Genomic DNA, 15,453 nt, shown 5'->3' on the forward strand with positions numbered 1-15,453 from the left:
CTTCTAAAAGATGTGACCTGAAAGATTTCTTCGAGTCCCAGTATTTCAAAGAGTATTCAAAACACCCACACACTCAGTAAACATACATGCAATGATTACCTGCCTTCAAGAGGTAAAAGATAAATTACTTCCACAGTAAAGGATTACTCTCAGGGGACCCAATGTCATCTGAAATCTGGAAAGAACTCTCTAACTCCAGTGTGGCGTAAGAAAGCAGCATTTCTTTATTCCTCACAGTATGTACCAGGTGACTTGACAAAACAAGCATGTACTATCAGAGTTCAAGTTCTACATTTAGACAGCTAAGACACACACATGTTTTACACTGGCATACCTATTCAGTCTTTCACTCATTAGTTTATGTTGATATATGGTAATATCCCTCTGGGCATGCACTGATCCATCAAAGGTAGTCATACAATTTCTTCCTTTCTCCCTATTTTCCCCATCATCAGCTTCATCAGAGACTTTTTGCTGACCTCTAGCTGATTTTCCCTAATTTGGCAAACTTCCACTGCTTGTTGGGCCATAATAAGCAATGTCCAAAACAATATATGTGAAATCTGAGGACAGAGTCCTTGTACTTTGAACCTGCAGAGATACAAGTAGTCTATCATGACTCCAGTGAAGCAGAAGGCTGTTCAAACAGCAAGCAAAGCTGAAATAAATGTCTTACAAGTAACACTCATTGACTCCTTTTGCTAAACTTAATACATTGGTCCTTAATCTAATAATAATGATCCCTATCACTAAACCAACCTACATCACCAAAAAAAAGCAGATTAAGATAGTCATATCACACACAACTCTCAACCATACTAATAGGCTTCACTATTCCCCTGAGCACATTTAAATCCTATGCACAATGAATCTGTATTTTATTTTAAATTTAAGACTCAATTTATGCTTTGCTTACCTTCATTTACTAAAAAGGTAACGTTTTAGGACGAATTATAAAAATGTTTTAATCACAAAAGCAAAAAATTTTTAGAAAACCTCCAAATTCCCTCCACAAGAACTACAGTCCAGAACACTCCAGAGACTTTCACATCAGTTTATGAAAATCAGCCACTTTATCATATTTATATCATTCTTTTAGAAAGCCTAAGTCACACATTCCTTTTTCTCCCACCTCCCCACACTGGGAAATTTTTATTAGTTTGAAAAAAAACTATATTCTTACTTTAAAACACTTCATTGCTTCAGATTCCATAAGTGTTGTTTAATTTCATCTTTACATCCTTGAGGGATCATTGACAAGTAATTCAATAACTCAACAAAATTAACTTTTTATCTGCGTATGTATCTACTATTTTAAATTTCTCAACAAATTTAGAATGTTAATAGCATGATTGTTCACTCAATGCTTTAGAAAGTTTTTTTTTTTTTTTTTTAAATGTATCTATCTCCAAAGAGCCTTAATTCATTTAGATAATGGATCTATCTCAGTCTATGTATACATAGCAGACATTTTTCCAATGAAAGATATTCCATTCAAAGCACCTCTTGATAATATTACAGCTTCAATAGCGAACAATCAAACACAAGTTGTGATCTCAAAAGTAGATGAGGACCTTTTAGGAGGTGGGTCAGCAAAAAAGATTGATCAGTTTTTGTAAAGTTAACATGGAGTTGTAGGGAAAAAGTACGGTTTTCACTGGTTGGCTTTTCAAAATATTTAAACAGAACTAGTCCATGAACACCCAGCTTCATGGCTGAACTTCAGCTGAAGAACCAGTGTTACAACGCTCAGCTCATAGCTGGTAAATCTGCTTGGCTCATGGCGGTGACTGTGTTGAAAAATAGCATTTTATAGCTAAGAATTCACACTAACAAATATTTTTATTGTGCTCTTTGCAACTGTTGAAGTTTCTGTGGAAATAAATAGGAGGCATTACTTTCGGAGCACTATGTCCTTGCACAGGGAAAGACTAATCACACTTGAGAAAAATTTCCATAGATAGTTTTTCCTTAAACAAGTTGTTAATACCATCTCAAAAACAACATGGAATAGTCTATTTAATCACATTCTGAGTGCATAGCATCAAATTACATACTTTTTTTCCTATTATCTGACTTTCTTCCCTATGTAAAAAACGAAATTGAAATGAAAAAAAATCTTAAATAGTGTCTTAATCTTTTTCCTGCTTTGACATTAGAGAAACCATTCTTTCATGCCATTTTTTTTTTTTTTAACCAATTCATACAGAATAAATTTAATTCCAGGAATACATATAGATTTTTATTTGAAAACAAACACTTTAAAGATTCTTTGATTCAGCTCAACTTCTGAATTTTTTTTTCTTTGAATTCATAGAAAAAAAAGATACTCTGTAAGAGCATTATAGATCAAGACTACTTCATGAATGTATTCATATTTCATGTTAATTAGTCCTTGTACACAATTCCTTTCCCTGGTGTGCTTAGTACATGTGTCTCTGTCCTCAACTGCTCATTAAACGTGCTATAGTTCATTTGAGCTCTGCATCACTGAGACTGAAATAGACATTTCAGAACACATAACCTGCCTTTCCTCCTCTGCTGTGCTTTATAAAACCACTGCAAACAGAAGCTTTATTTCCCTCAGAAAAACAAGGCATATGGCAATATGTTCTTGATACACACTAGCTGAGTCACCATACAGAAGACTGGAATTCCAAATGTCTTGAATATACGTTTGTCAGTAACACACACTGTGTAGAAATCCTAACTGTTCTCTAATGGGGATTTCTGAGATCATAAATATAGGAAAAATACAAAACAAAACATGTATTTCACCGTCTCCTCTCTTTTCTCTTGACATATTTTTTTAACAGGCAAAATTGAATCTTCTCCATCGCTCCTCAGTACTTCCACTTTTACTTCCTGGGCACCTCAGTCTGACACATTCATAAGATCTGAATGTTGCCACCCAAACATTGAGATAGCACAACTAAAACACCACCACCACTACATCATTAAAAGTGAGATTATTATTATTATTTTAGGTCTCATTTTGGCTCATTTGGCTATTTCTACACAAATATCTTCCACATTTTTAGCACCCAAAACATCGCTGCACAAATACACCAGAACACCCACACCCAGTTTTCTGAAAAATCAGCTCCTTTCCAAAAATCAGATTTTCGTGAAGAAAATACAGAGGGGAGATCATTAGTTTGTTATGCATTTACAGTCACCAAGTGATTTCCAAACATTACTGGATGTGAACCAATAAATGCCTAAAATTATTCAAGCAGCCTAGCTGTATTTTACACAGAAGGATTCAGATTAAAAAATTATTATGCACCCGGAAACAAGAAAGCAGTCCTCCATGAATCTGACTGCTGAATCTTGTTGAGAAAACTACTAATTTCAATTTATTGTACAGCAAAGCAGCAGTTTTAGTTCTTCACTATTTTAATAAAAGTCTTCAAAACCAGCTTCTGTTCAACAGGTTTCTTAACCAAAAGATGGTCTTACAGGAAGCACATATATACAAGACATCCTCTACAATCTGAATTCCATTTTATCTACAACATCAAATATGAAGGACTGAAGCTGGCAAATATTTTCTCCTAATTGGAAACTTTCAGTTGCTGCAGCCGCTTCAGAGTGCTCCTCTCTTTTCAGTAAGAGAGGCATCCATACAACAAAAGTGGGTGTCCCTGAACATCTACCATTTGCATAGTGGCTTCCTCATTCTAAAGAATTCACATGTGCTAAAACAGAAGTAATTCTTAGGAGGTGGCCTCATCTATGATTTTCCTGAGCAATATCCCAGCTGCAGTAAAACTACATACATCATTCTTACGCCAATCTGAAAACCATGCTTCTCTGCTCATATATAAAAACTTGCTTAGAAAATAAACACCTGTCAGGCAGTAAACATTACATTTTAGTACCTAATAGTGTGCCCCGGTGGCGCAGTGGTAGGAATGCCAGTGTTGCAACACCGGAGGCCCGGGTTTGAATCCCCCTGTGGTGCAAGTGGTAGAAGTGCCGCTCTGCTACACAGGAGGCTCGAATCCCGGGAGTTGGACCCGATGATCTCTAAGGTCCCTTCCAACCTGCACGATACTGTGATACTGTGATAATACAAAACTGAACCTCCTGTACACAAATCATGTAGGTTTGCTTGGTTCTAATGTGTTTTGTTTTCTTTATTTCCTCCTCTCATCCTTTTTCTTCTTAATATTTAAGGAAAGACTCATTATCACTATCTGTTTCACAGTGCTCAATGCAGTTTAGAGGCAGGAAATGTTTCATTGGTTTTCACAGCCAATCTTTTTTTTCTTCAGAAACACTGTTACACAATTACTTTTAAGATCAGTTAAGAATGATCCCCTTCCTTGCAAATAACAAAATAAAAATAAATCACCAAAAATCCATTTTTATATAAATGTATATGAAATAGTAACATTACAGACATCAGTTCACCGAGTCAAAAGAAACTATTCCATCTCCTATTTGACAGTGGTAATGGGATAAGTCACTGAAAAGAGAAAAACAAAGAATGGCAAACCACTCTCTTGTTTTTACTTCATAATGCTTGAACTTATTGTTGACAAAAAATAAATCAAACACGTTCAAAGATGAAAACAAATCAGACTACTTCTATATGAAGCTCAGATATCAATCTGCTGACATAAACAGTCAGCCACATTAAATTCCTTTAAAACACAGAAGTACTTGGTTGCCTACACCACAAAGCGTTATTTTCCTTTGCTTTGAATTCAGATTTCTGAAAATGTGAGGGTAATAAAAGAATGAAAAAGATATGCTGAATTAACCAGTAGAGCAAGGGAGCCACCTGCAGTTTGGAATTCAGAAGCAAATTCAATGAGTTAAACTCTTTTTTCTTTCACCAAGATAGTGCCTATAGTGGAGCTAGCACAACATAACTGCATTTAATACTGTTTTTTGTACTGAACTGGGTCTAGTATTCCTACAGTTATAAATAGAGAGCTGTGCTACAGGAGTTTTGTACAAAACTTAACTTTTACAAGCTTTAAATGAATTAAGTGAATTTGATATGGGTTTCTTAATATACACAGGTTTCTATGAAAATAATGCCTCCATATTTATCACCATGGAAACTGCAACCGATACAAAGAACTTAACAACACTAATATTTGATCAAGCAAATTCTCAGCTACAGAAGACTTTTTCAACACAGTCACTACCATGAGCCATGGGCTTTCACCAGCAATGAGCAAGAGCCTGCATACTGACTCCATACAAATCTGTACCAGCAGTGGTGATTCACTTCCTTTTTTCCTCCCTCTTCTCACTATCTGATAGATGCGTGAACAGGAAAAGAACAAGAGGTAGTACAGAAATAAAGAATGCAGAGAACTGTGCATTAAGCTACTGCTTAATAATCAGCTATATAATTGGCAACAATAAGATTTTATGACTTTTTCCTGATCACCATTTTAAAACTGAGCCACAGAAGTTTTAGAAATTGCCTTCAGATGTAGATACCACAGCTAGGACTTCAGTATTAGGAATTTAAATTTTCATGTACTAATTGCCAAAACAATAACATATCAAAATAATATATTGAAATATAAAAAATATAAACCTAAATGTTTTGTTCAATAATATTTGGCATACAAGTTTTGTTTTTTTTTATTTTTCCTTGTCCCTTCTCAATCAGATTCCACGTAGAAAGTACAAACTCAGGTATTAAAACCTGACTTCAATCTTCAAAACATGCATCAAAATTGTTGTTGAATTATATTTTAAGTCTCATCATAAAGAAGCAACGGAATTCTGATCAACGAGTTTTCCCTTGAGATAAGTTGTATTGGATAATGAATTCTGTACTGGAACAATCCCAGTAGTTACAGACTATTATGTACTAATTACTACCTTTACAGATCTACTGTACACATAATTAATTTCTTCAGAGTACTACTATCATTCTTGACTGGCAAAATACACAACCTAAATTACAAGAGCCAGAAATTAACATGATCCTTTAGGGAGAAGGCATTAACTTGCTTTGTAGCGTTTTGCAATTAGACTATCAATCAAACAGTGAAAAGTGATTTTGATAGCAGCAGGCCAGATACATTGGATACTGCCACATTATAACAAAGTTATTTGTGCCATAACATTTTGATCATTCATTTCTACTTAACAGAAGACACAATTATGTGCCTTTGATACGCAGAACACTGAACACCAACATACAGCCTTTGAGATCATATTTCACAGCCATCATGCTGCTGTTGATAGTGCTCTCAAGTAGGTAGCTGACTATATAGTTTGATATCACTTAAGGACATAAAAAGTAAAACCAACCAATTTCTTTTCTAGTCAAACAGCATAACAACTTGCTTACATGATTTGAAAGATTCGCTATTGTTCTGTTATTGGCAGGAACCAATGTTCTTGCTTATATTTAAAAAGTAGAATGAAGATTAGCAGCAAAATATAAAACTGCTTAACACTATTTAATCCAGCTAATAATGATAGTGCATTAAGTTTATATCACTTCCTCTTTATACTCATTTCTACTACTCTATAAATTTCTGGATGATACAGTTTCACAATTAACCAAGTCAAAAGGAAAAAGTAACTAGCTGGAACGTAATACTATCTGTAACCTTATCCTTTGCGCAGCCACACAAGGAAACACGTATATGGTTGCCCCACTTCTTAATATTACTCAGCTTTTAAAACAAGAGGCATCCATGCATTTCCAAAGATATCTGATCTGAAATATCATTTATTTGTCAAAATGGTCCATGAGGCTGTAATCACCATTTCTATCTCTACATCTGGAAGGACAACTACAAGCTCAAAACATTCATGTAAGATCTTCAAAGAAAATCTGAAACCCTGGAGTCCATTCATCCTAGAAACCCTTAATGGGTATTCAGATTCTTAATTTCTTTTGAAGAAAACAGAAGCAAATCCTTCAAGATTGTACTAAAACCTTAATTATTAGATATCAACTCAGTTCGAAGGCCAAGATCTCAAAATCTTTTTAGATCCTACAGAGAATACTTCTTAGCACTTCCCCTGTTTTCATAGTCACGCTCAATAACTTATTTTATAGACTGAATACTACAGTTTCAGTGTTAGCAGTAATTTAAACCTTTCTAAAACACACATGATACATCTATATTAAATATCTAATGTTGCAACAGCAAATAAAGAAGCAACCCCATACTTATTGTTTAAATATAGTTAGATCAATATTCTGTTTTCAAATAAAATAGTTTTTACTAGTCAAGGATCACTGTCTTTTACTTCAGTTTTTACTCACTCTCATGGAATACAATGTAAACACTAAGCCATCAGAATAAGATTTTTTTTTTGAAGACTGTTATTCTTCTCCCACTTCGCATGTATTTGCTTATATATTGACTGCTCTCTAAAGGATATAAAATGCATCTCTATTTCTTTACTGCTCCTGCAATATACTGAGAAACCACACCAAAAAAAACAGGACTAACAAAGAAAAAAAAAAATCCATGTTAGATTATGCTTTAATATTTTGGTAACGAATAAGCCTGGTGATCAAAGGCAAAGGGTAAGGGACCACTTCTCTTTCCCCCCAGTTTTCTAACTGTGCAACTAGGTCAACATCAACTTCCTCACAAATGAAACTGAAAACTACGTCAAAATTTTAAGAAGGGTTTTATTTTCCCCCAGCATTTCTAATGAAGAAGCTTTTTCAGGAATTCAGAAAAAATTTCTTCACATTGCTGATGAAAGAATTCAGCTCAAGGCAGAATCCTGTCACTTGCATTAAGAAGGCCTTCAATCTATCGTAAATATTATCTGCTATCATGGGATCTTCTCCATGATGGGTTACTAGGTTTGCCATCACAAAAAAAACAGCAATGAACTCCACATTACTTTAACCTTATGGCAAAGCTATGTAGCCTTTTAACATGCGATGAACCTGAAGTATTTTTTAATTCATCTATAGGCATTTGCAATTAGCAGAAAAGCTATTTAGCTGACATAATGAATGATATCACTTGTACTTGATGAAAGCTCCAGCAGTTTTTATTTTCACTTTACTGTTCTCCCCAGTAGTTAAACAAAGCCTCTCCACATGGCAGTCCAGTAAAAATCTGTAAAATATCTGACACTTTCCTAAGGTATTGTGCAAAGTTTAAAGTATTCACTCACACATTCATTCTACAGAAAACTTATTTAGACATTGATCACCAAAGCCAGTAATAGTATAATTTATCTTAAATAGTACATAGCTTTCAGGGAAGGTGATGCTTAGATTATTTAAATAGTATAATAATACTATATAATAAATAATATTTAAATAAAAAGCATTTAAATATTAATTTAAGGCCAATATTTCAAGAAGAATTTTTCTTAAATGAAAACTCCATACAGTATTCCACATTACAAAAAAAAAAAAAAAAAAAGCAAATGCAAAGAGTAAAACTTATGTCTCCAAGATATGACACAGGCAGATATTAAGTTTATCCAGTTTGCACTTAAAGCCCACCAAGACAATAGTTCATAGCTGCAAAGTCTCAAACTAGTGTAACTGATCAGTAAATACCTATGGAGATAAAACACTTCAAGGAGACAGCTGTGCAAAAGCTACATGCTCTTGAGAGTTGAGGGAGAATGGAATGATTGACCAAAAGCTTTGCAATAAATTCTGAACCTAACTCCAAAAGAAGGAACAAGAGTGTAGTTTCTGCTGTAGACAGATAGCTCCTTCACCTGATACGATCAATCAGTTCTTAACTGATCATTCCCAAGTTAAACCAACAGAATACAACAAAAATACAACCCCAAATATACATGAAAACTTTCAAAAGAATAATGGTTTCAATACAGTTGGTGTCACAGAATTAAGAACACTTTAGTTATTTAAGGGAATATTTTAATTGATAAATTTTATGTCTTTGTTTTAGTTGTACAGAATTTTGATTTACCACAGCAATATGTGTACATTCATTTTAGACATTAAACCATCCCAAAATGGAAAGCAAAAAAGAACCTGGTAAGATTATAGGATATGAATTTAGATTAAGATTTAATTTGAAGATTCACATCTGTCTGCAACATATGATGCAGATTTGAGACATACTATTGCATATCACTGCTACTATCCAAGACCACAGCGTGAGATGCAATTCCTGTAATAGATGGCTATTGCTAAAATATACACTGCACATCACCTTCCTGCTTTAAAGCATTTTATGGTTCTATAACATTGTACAAAGAATAAATATGCCACCCTTGCACAGCTTTAACTCATGACATAACTTTATAAGCATGAGGCGAATTAGAAGAAAGTACCTTTCATTTGCGTTCCAAAGGTGACTGCCAATCTTGCAAATAGTTCTGGGCTTTCAAATTTGTTTTCTTCAGCTTTTACCCAAAAGCTGTTTTCAGCTATCTTGTACGGCTCGATCTGAAAGAAAAAACATCACTTACAGAGTTAATAATTATCACTTTTAATGGCAAAATTAAAGGCAGCTCTAAAAAGTTTCTAAGAAAGTTGGACTGAATTGAGTTTAGGGATGTATTATGCATTATGATTTCTTAAAGAAGCTTCCTAAACAGAAGGAAGTGATACAAAATGCCCCCAATCCACACAACTTTTGGACACAATCTTTGATTGAACAAGTTCCCCAAACTGGCTTGAAGCACATTGCTCAAGTTTGTATTTATATCTTAAGATTTATTTATTTATTTTTAATGAAGTATGCTTAAATATAAACACATTAGACTGTGCAGGTTCACATTCAGCAAAAGACAATGGTGCCCAAACGTTTCACTCGAGCAGTGTCATAGCTCCTCCCAGTGGCCATAACCCTGCCCAAGCAGGAAACTAGTCAGAAAACAGCTAACATTCCAGATAAATACCTACGGAAGATATATATAGATATATATAATATATAGGTATTATATATATCTATCTATCTATATATATATATATATATATATATATACCTACGGAAGATATATATATAGATATATATAATATATAGGTATTAACTTCCAGATAAATACTTACGGAAGTATCATTACAAGACAGACACCAATATTCTTTAAACATACAACTATTAGATATAACCAATCTAGTAGGTTTCTAAATGAGATGCTCCTAGATAACTACTTGTTGCAAACTACTCTGAAACTCTTCTTAAAAAGGTTTTGCACCTAGGTATGCAAATTTATGCTAAGTTACAATTCAGTTTCCACTACTCCTAATAGAATGGTACTTTCCCATCTGAGTCATAAGATTTACACTCTGCTTTAATACTAACAAAACTAAAAACATTCAGCAGAAGGGAAATCCAGTGAGCATTCACTCACTGATCATACTCCATGGATCCCACAGCAGCCACAGGTACGTCTGCTCAGCCTTGAAAAAAGACTTAGAGGGGGACCTTACTAACGTTCAAGTGTGGGAAACAAAGGGACAACAGCCAACCTCTTTGCAGTCTGTGTGGACAGGGCAAGAGGAAATAGCCATAAACTGAAGCACAGATAGCTCCACGCCAATATGCAGACGAACTTATTCATGGTAAGGGTGGGTGATGGAGCACTGGAACAGGCTACAGTGAGAGGTCATGAAGTCTCCTTCTCTGGAAATGCTCAATGGGCATGAAGGCCTCTAGAGGCCCCTTCCAGCACCTACAATTCTGTAATTCTGTATCATGAAAATAGGTTTGTGAGGACATGGCCAAAACAGAAAAAAATGTTTACCTATCACTGTGTATGTCCCCTAAGTCTACTGTGCATTATCTGAAACCCCACATGTAAAGAAATAATCTTCACATAGACTGCAATGAATTCTTTTGAAAAAGAATTATGTCAGAATAAAATTAGCTTCTGTCCATCATTAAACAGAAAATTCTGCCAAGAAATAGCTCATTAAAAACTCAAAATAAATTGGGAGGGACGTCAACTTCACAGCTCTAATAGAGCAATAACCTACAAGTTAAATGTTAAAACTGCATGTTGCTAAATGAAGTAAAAATTTGGATAGCTTATTTTATTTGAAAAAAGTTAAAAGATGAAAGTGACAGATAGCACTGCACTACTGAATACAAAAACCCCCAGTGTCTACAGTAACACATGTTTAAGTAATACTGTTGCTTTTACTACCTTCTGATAAGCACTGCATTAAGTGTAAGCATTTACCTTTCTCAGAGAAAAGGTAATTATCTTAAAAACAGATTCATGAAAAATACCATTAAGATGTGCTTTGTAGTATAACTACCATTGACAGGAAAGACAAAGAAAATTAAAAACACCTTTAAAACTTTTCAAACAAGGTTGTCACTTGAACAAAAGAACAAGAACAAAATAGTGCTTAATTTCCTAATTAGATGCCTTCATCTATAGTTTATTACTGTATTTATTCAAAGAACTAATATCAAAATATTACTACATATGAAAACATTTTCCTAGCAGAATGTTTTAGTAGCTTAAGTCTGTATAGTCATTAATATGGAAAATATAAAATTTTTTGTTTGCTTGTTTTACAAGGAACAATTCTTTCTCCAGTGTCTTCTCACTATTTTTTGGGGAGGAAAGTCATATTCTTACATTTCATGCAAGGCTTTTAAAAGGAAATAAAAAACAAATCCACAATCGCTTGCCAGCACAGCAGTTTCGCTCAGACTTTTTTTTTTTCCCCCCCCAATAGCATGTTCCTAGAAAGAATAACCAGAGAACTGTCGAGTTGAAACAACATCAAACTTAAAATTACAGGCTCTGAAAGCCTGGTCAACTTTCAATATTTAAGCAATAAGATCATTTACTGTATATACAAAATTCATCTTAAGGATCCCACGGATTACTTATCCCCGAGCATAATAATAATAAATTCCGAACTCTGCTTTGCATTGTCTTTTAAAATTCCATATATACATTCCTACCAAGTTTTATTTTATTTATTTTATCATTGCATTTTATTCCAAGTGACTCAAGTAAATTCCCTAAATTCGTTTCCTATTGCAACATTTTTTTCTCATGACTTAGCAATATCTGCTTCAATTATGCACACACAGCTGTAGTCATCCCTTAATTCTAGACTCTTCCATCAACTGCCAGATTGTCAAGGTTCATAAACAAAGAATTCCCAACAGTTCTCCACTCAGCTGTCAACTCCAAAATTCCTAAACCCCAGAAACACTCCAACCTACTCAACCTCTTGAAAGTAGTAGTAACACGATTAAGTACATGTTAAGTGACTATTTGATAAACCTACTTTGAACAAGACATTTTTAACTTCTGAAGTGCTTGCCCAAGAAGGCAGTTAAAAGTTACATCTGCAGATATGCACATCATAACTGACCCAGTATTACTCAAACATTTTAACAGCTGATAGCTAACCATATTCTCTGAACACAAGATGTTGTGGGCTCTTGGCAGGATAAAATCCTTGCAAGTTTTCCCCATAATGTAAGGTATCCCTGAAAACCAAAAGTCATAAGTGATTAATAAGTATTTTGGATAAAGGATGAAGAGAATTCCCCAAGTATCACGAATACTACCAACAATCTATTATAAACCCTACCATATTACCTTCTACCTCAAAAGTCACTTTTTAATTAATGGGAGAAAAACAAACATAGTAATACCTTGGACCAGTTGATTCTCTTCATAGATACTTCCACATTGTACTTTTTCTTCTCCTTCATTCCATGTGGTAATGCTGGCATCACTGGAACAGGAGCAAACGGATAACTTCCAAGAGATGGTGCTATTGGAGGCCCACCAGGTGGTGGAGGTGGAGGTACTGCTCCACCACCAGGCAGCGGAGGCGGAGGTGGAACTGAGGACCCACCGGGCAGCGGAGGTGGAGGAGGAACTGAGGACCCACCAGGCAGTGGAGGTGGTGGAGGAATTGAGGACCCACCAGGCAGTGGAGGCGGAGGAGGAATTGAGGACACACCAGGCAGTGGAGGAGGTGGTGGCGGCAGCGTTGCTGCAAGTCCACCCGGCAGCGGAGGCGGAGGAGGAATTATGGGCCCACCAGGCAGTGGAGGTGGAGGAGGAATTACGGACCCACCAGGCAACGGAGGCATTACAGACCCACCAGGCAATGGAGGCGGAGGAGGAATTACGGACCCACCAGGCAACGGAGGCGGAGGAGGAATTACGGACCCACCAGGCAACGGAGGCGGAGGAGGAATTACGGACCCACCAGGCAGCGGAGGCGGAGGAGGAATTACGGACCCACCAGGCAGCGGAGGCGGAGGAGGAATTACAGACCCAGCAGACACTGGTAGTGGTGGTGGTGGCAAGGTAATCCCCCCACTGGATACAGGAGGCGGTGGAGGTGGCACTGTTCTACCAGGTAGCAGAGATGCTGTAGAAGGTGGCACATTCACACTTGCAGGAGGATCCTGAAATTTAACAGAGCAATTTGCTTTTCATCTGAGGAGGGAAAGAGTTTTAATATGAATTTGAAGCAACTATGCTGATGTTTCATCTCAAAAATTTTACGTAATACATTGAACTCATGGATTTTCATGCTCCTTCACTACACAATTATTAACTGATTCTAGTTTAATGGAAGTAATGGTTAGGGATAAATCTGAGTGCACCTAAAAATTTCAACTGCATTAACAATAGTATAGTTGGCTTAATAACTGATTTGGCAAAAAACAAACAAACAAACAAAAAAAACAAAAAAAAAACAACAAAAAAAGCACAACTCTTGGCTTTCTTGTATAGATCTGTAACAAACACTAAAATGGGTTTGAATTAATTATAAACATAAGTTTGTATGAAAACAGCAATAAAAACCATAAGAGACTGCAGGTTACAGGAATGACGTATGTTGATAACCAAGAACACAACAAACAGCAATTTTGTTAAAAGCAGTGTAACATGTTTACTTTAAAATAAGAAAGCCTGTGCTCTGATAAGGCTACACAAATAATAGTAGTAGACCTGCATCTTGACCAGAAAAAGAGGGCAAATAGGTTATAAAATAACATGGAATTCCTCCCATTATGCAATAGGAATTAAGACAATAGTCACCAAGTTAGCTCCAATTAGAAGAAAAGGCAACAGGCAGATCTTGTCTAAGACTCAAGGAGTAGCAGGTAACTCAGTGAGGCAAAGCTGACAAACCATAGTAACTGCTGGTACCAAAGGCTGGTTCCTATAGGTTAACTCACTAAACGAGAACCACCCAATAAACGTGTTGACAGTGTAAAATACAACATCCCTTTTTGCCTCACAAGTGATCCTGGATAGATCATTAAGACATATTTTTGGTGCTTGTGAGCAAAATTCAATCAAGATGAATGCAAGTAAAATCAACTTTGCTGAAATTCAGCATCACTTTCCCTTCCCTTTCTCCTTACCTGGAGAAAAAAAAACCCAAGTCAAACTAATGAAATTTCTTCTCAGTAAAGGAAATATATTGAACATGCTGCTATTTGAAAAATGCTTAATTAATTTACACTAGCTTAATAATAAACAAACACAACTAAAACATACGTTTCAAGTTCCATAGAGACAATATTCTGTAAGGCATTTTATTCTTAATTCCATACAAACAGTTTTCAACTGAAGAACTTACTCTAACTCGGTTTTATTACCTGGCTTTGTAACCGTTTGATTTCTGTTTCAAGTTCTTTGATTTTCTCCTCTCGTTTCTGAAGTGCTGCTTGTGCCTCTTGTCGAGCTATGAACTCCTCATCAAACTGTGAAGTTAACGACCACAGAGATGTTTGTTCATTTTTTGTCAATAATGTCTTTAGCTAAGTTTCCTCAGGTCCTAAGCCAGTGCTAGAAGACGATCCATGAAGCACAGAATCACAGCATGGCTGCAGTTGGAAGGAACCTTAAGGGTCACCCAGTTCCAAACCCCTGCCACAGGCAGGGACACCAGCCACTAGTTTAAACTACCATGTTCCCTCCTCTCACATACACTTTTTTTCAAGTATACTTTACCCAAATGATAACAAGTAGAACTTTTCCCCATCAGTTCTGTACAGTAAATGAATTCAACTGAATAATATTTGCAGCGAATTGCATTCTTCTGCTTTTCATTTCAGGGAAGGTCAGAATCAGAGCCTTGCACAGAAGGGCCTGCAGAGCTCTCAACTATGAAAGAACATTCATCCTGTAATATTCATTACTTCCCAGTTCCCCTTAAGACTCTGTTGTACAATAAGCCTATGGTATCCTTCTCAGGCATCTGCTCCATACTTTGAGATGAGTGGCAACCAGTACTTACTTTCTTGGAAAATTCTGCTGCTTTTTTCTCACTTTCTTCTATTTTAGTTTTGTCTACAGATGCATCTGAAAGTTAAATAAAATCACCAAACCGAAGTTAGCTAAAACATCATAATTCTTAGGTCCTTTCTTGAACATAATTACCTTATGACCTCATGACACAAAAATCAAGAGAAAAAAACATAATGAACTACTAGGCTGATAGGTCCAAATGTTTGATAAATTATTTTGATGAGCAAAATGTTTGACAATAAAAAGAAG

The 15,453-nt window shown here is 35.7% G+C and overlaps 1 protein-coding gene across 5 annotated transcripts in view; it reads right to left on the minus strand.

Annotated features, from left to right (window-relative positions):
* DIAPH2 (diaphanous related formin 2) overlaps positions 1 to 15,453 on the minus strand; it is a 151,309-nt gene that overhangs the window by 98,832 nt on the left and 37,024 nt on the right. For all 5 annotated transcript variants that reach the window (XM_085544581.1, XM_085544579.1, XM_085544578.1 and 2 more), the window contains 4 exons: positions 15,194 to 15,258; positions 14,553 to 14,657; positions 12,579 to 13,346; positions 9,280 to 9,394 (listed from right to left, as the gene is read on the minus strand). In XM_085544581.1, the coding sequence (XP_085400707.1) occupies positions 9,280 to 9,394; positions 12,579 to 13,346; positions 14,553 to 14,657; positions 15,194 to 15,258 (1,053 nt within the window). The remainder of the gene's footprint in view (positions 1 to 9,279; positions 9,395 to 12,578; positions 13,347 to 14,552; positions 14,658 to 15,193; positions 15,259 to 15,453) is intronic.

Source organism: Coturnix japonica, chromosome 4 (assembly GCF_054131305.1).
Source record: "Coturnix japonica strain WE chromosome 4, WE-NBRP24, whole genome shotgun sequence".
Lineage (NCBI taxonomy): Eukaryota > Metazoa > Chordata > Aves > Galliformes > Phasianidae > Coturnix > Coturnix japonica.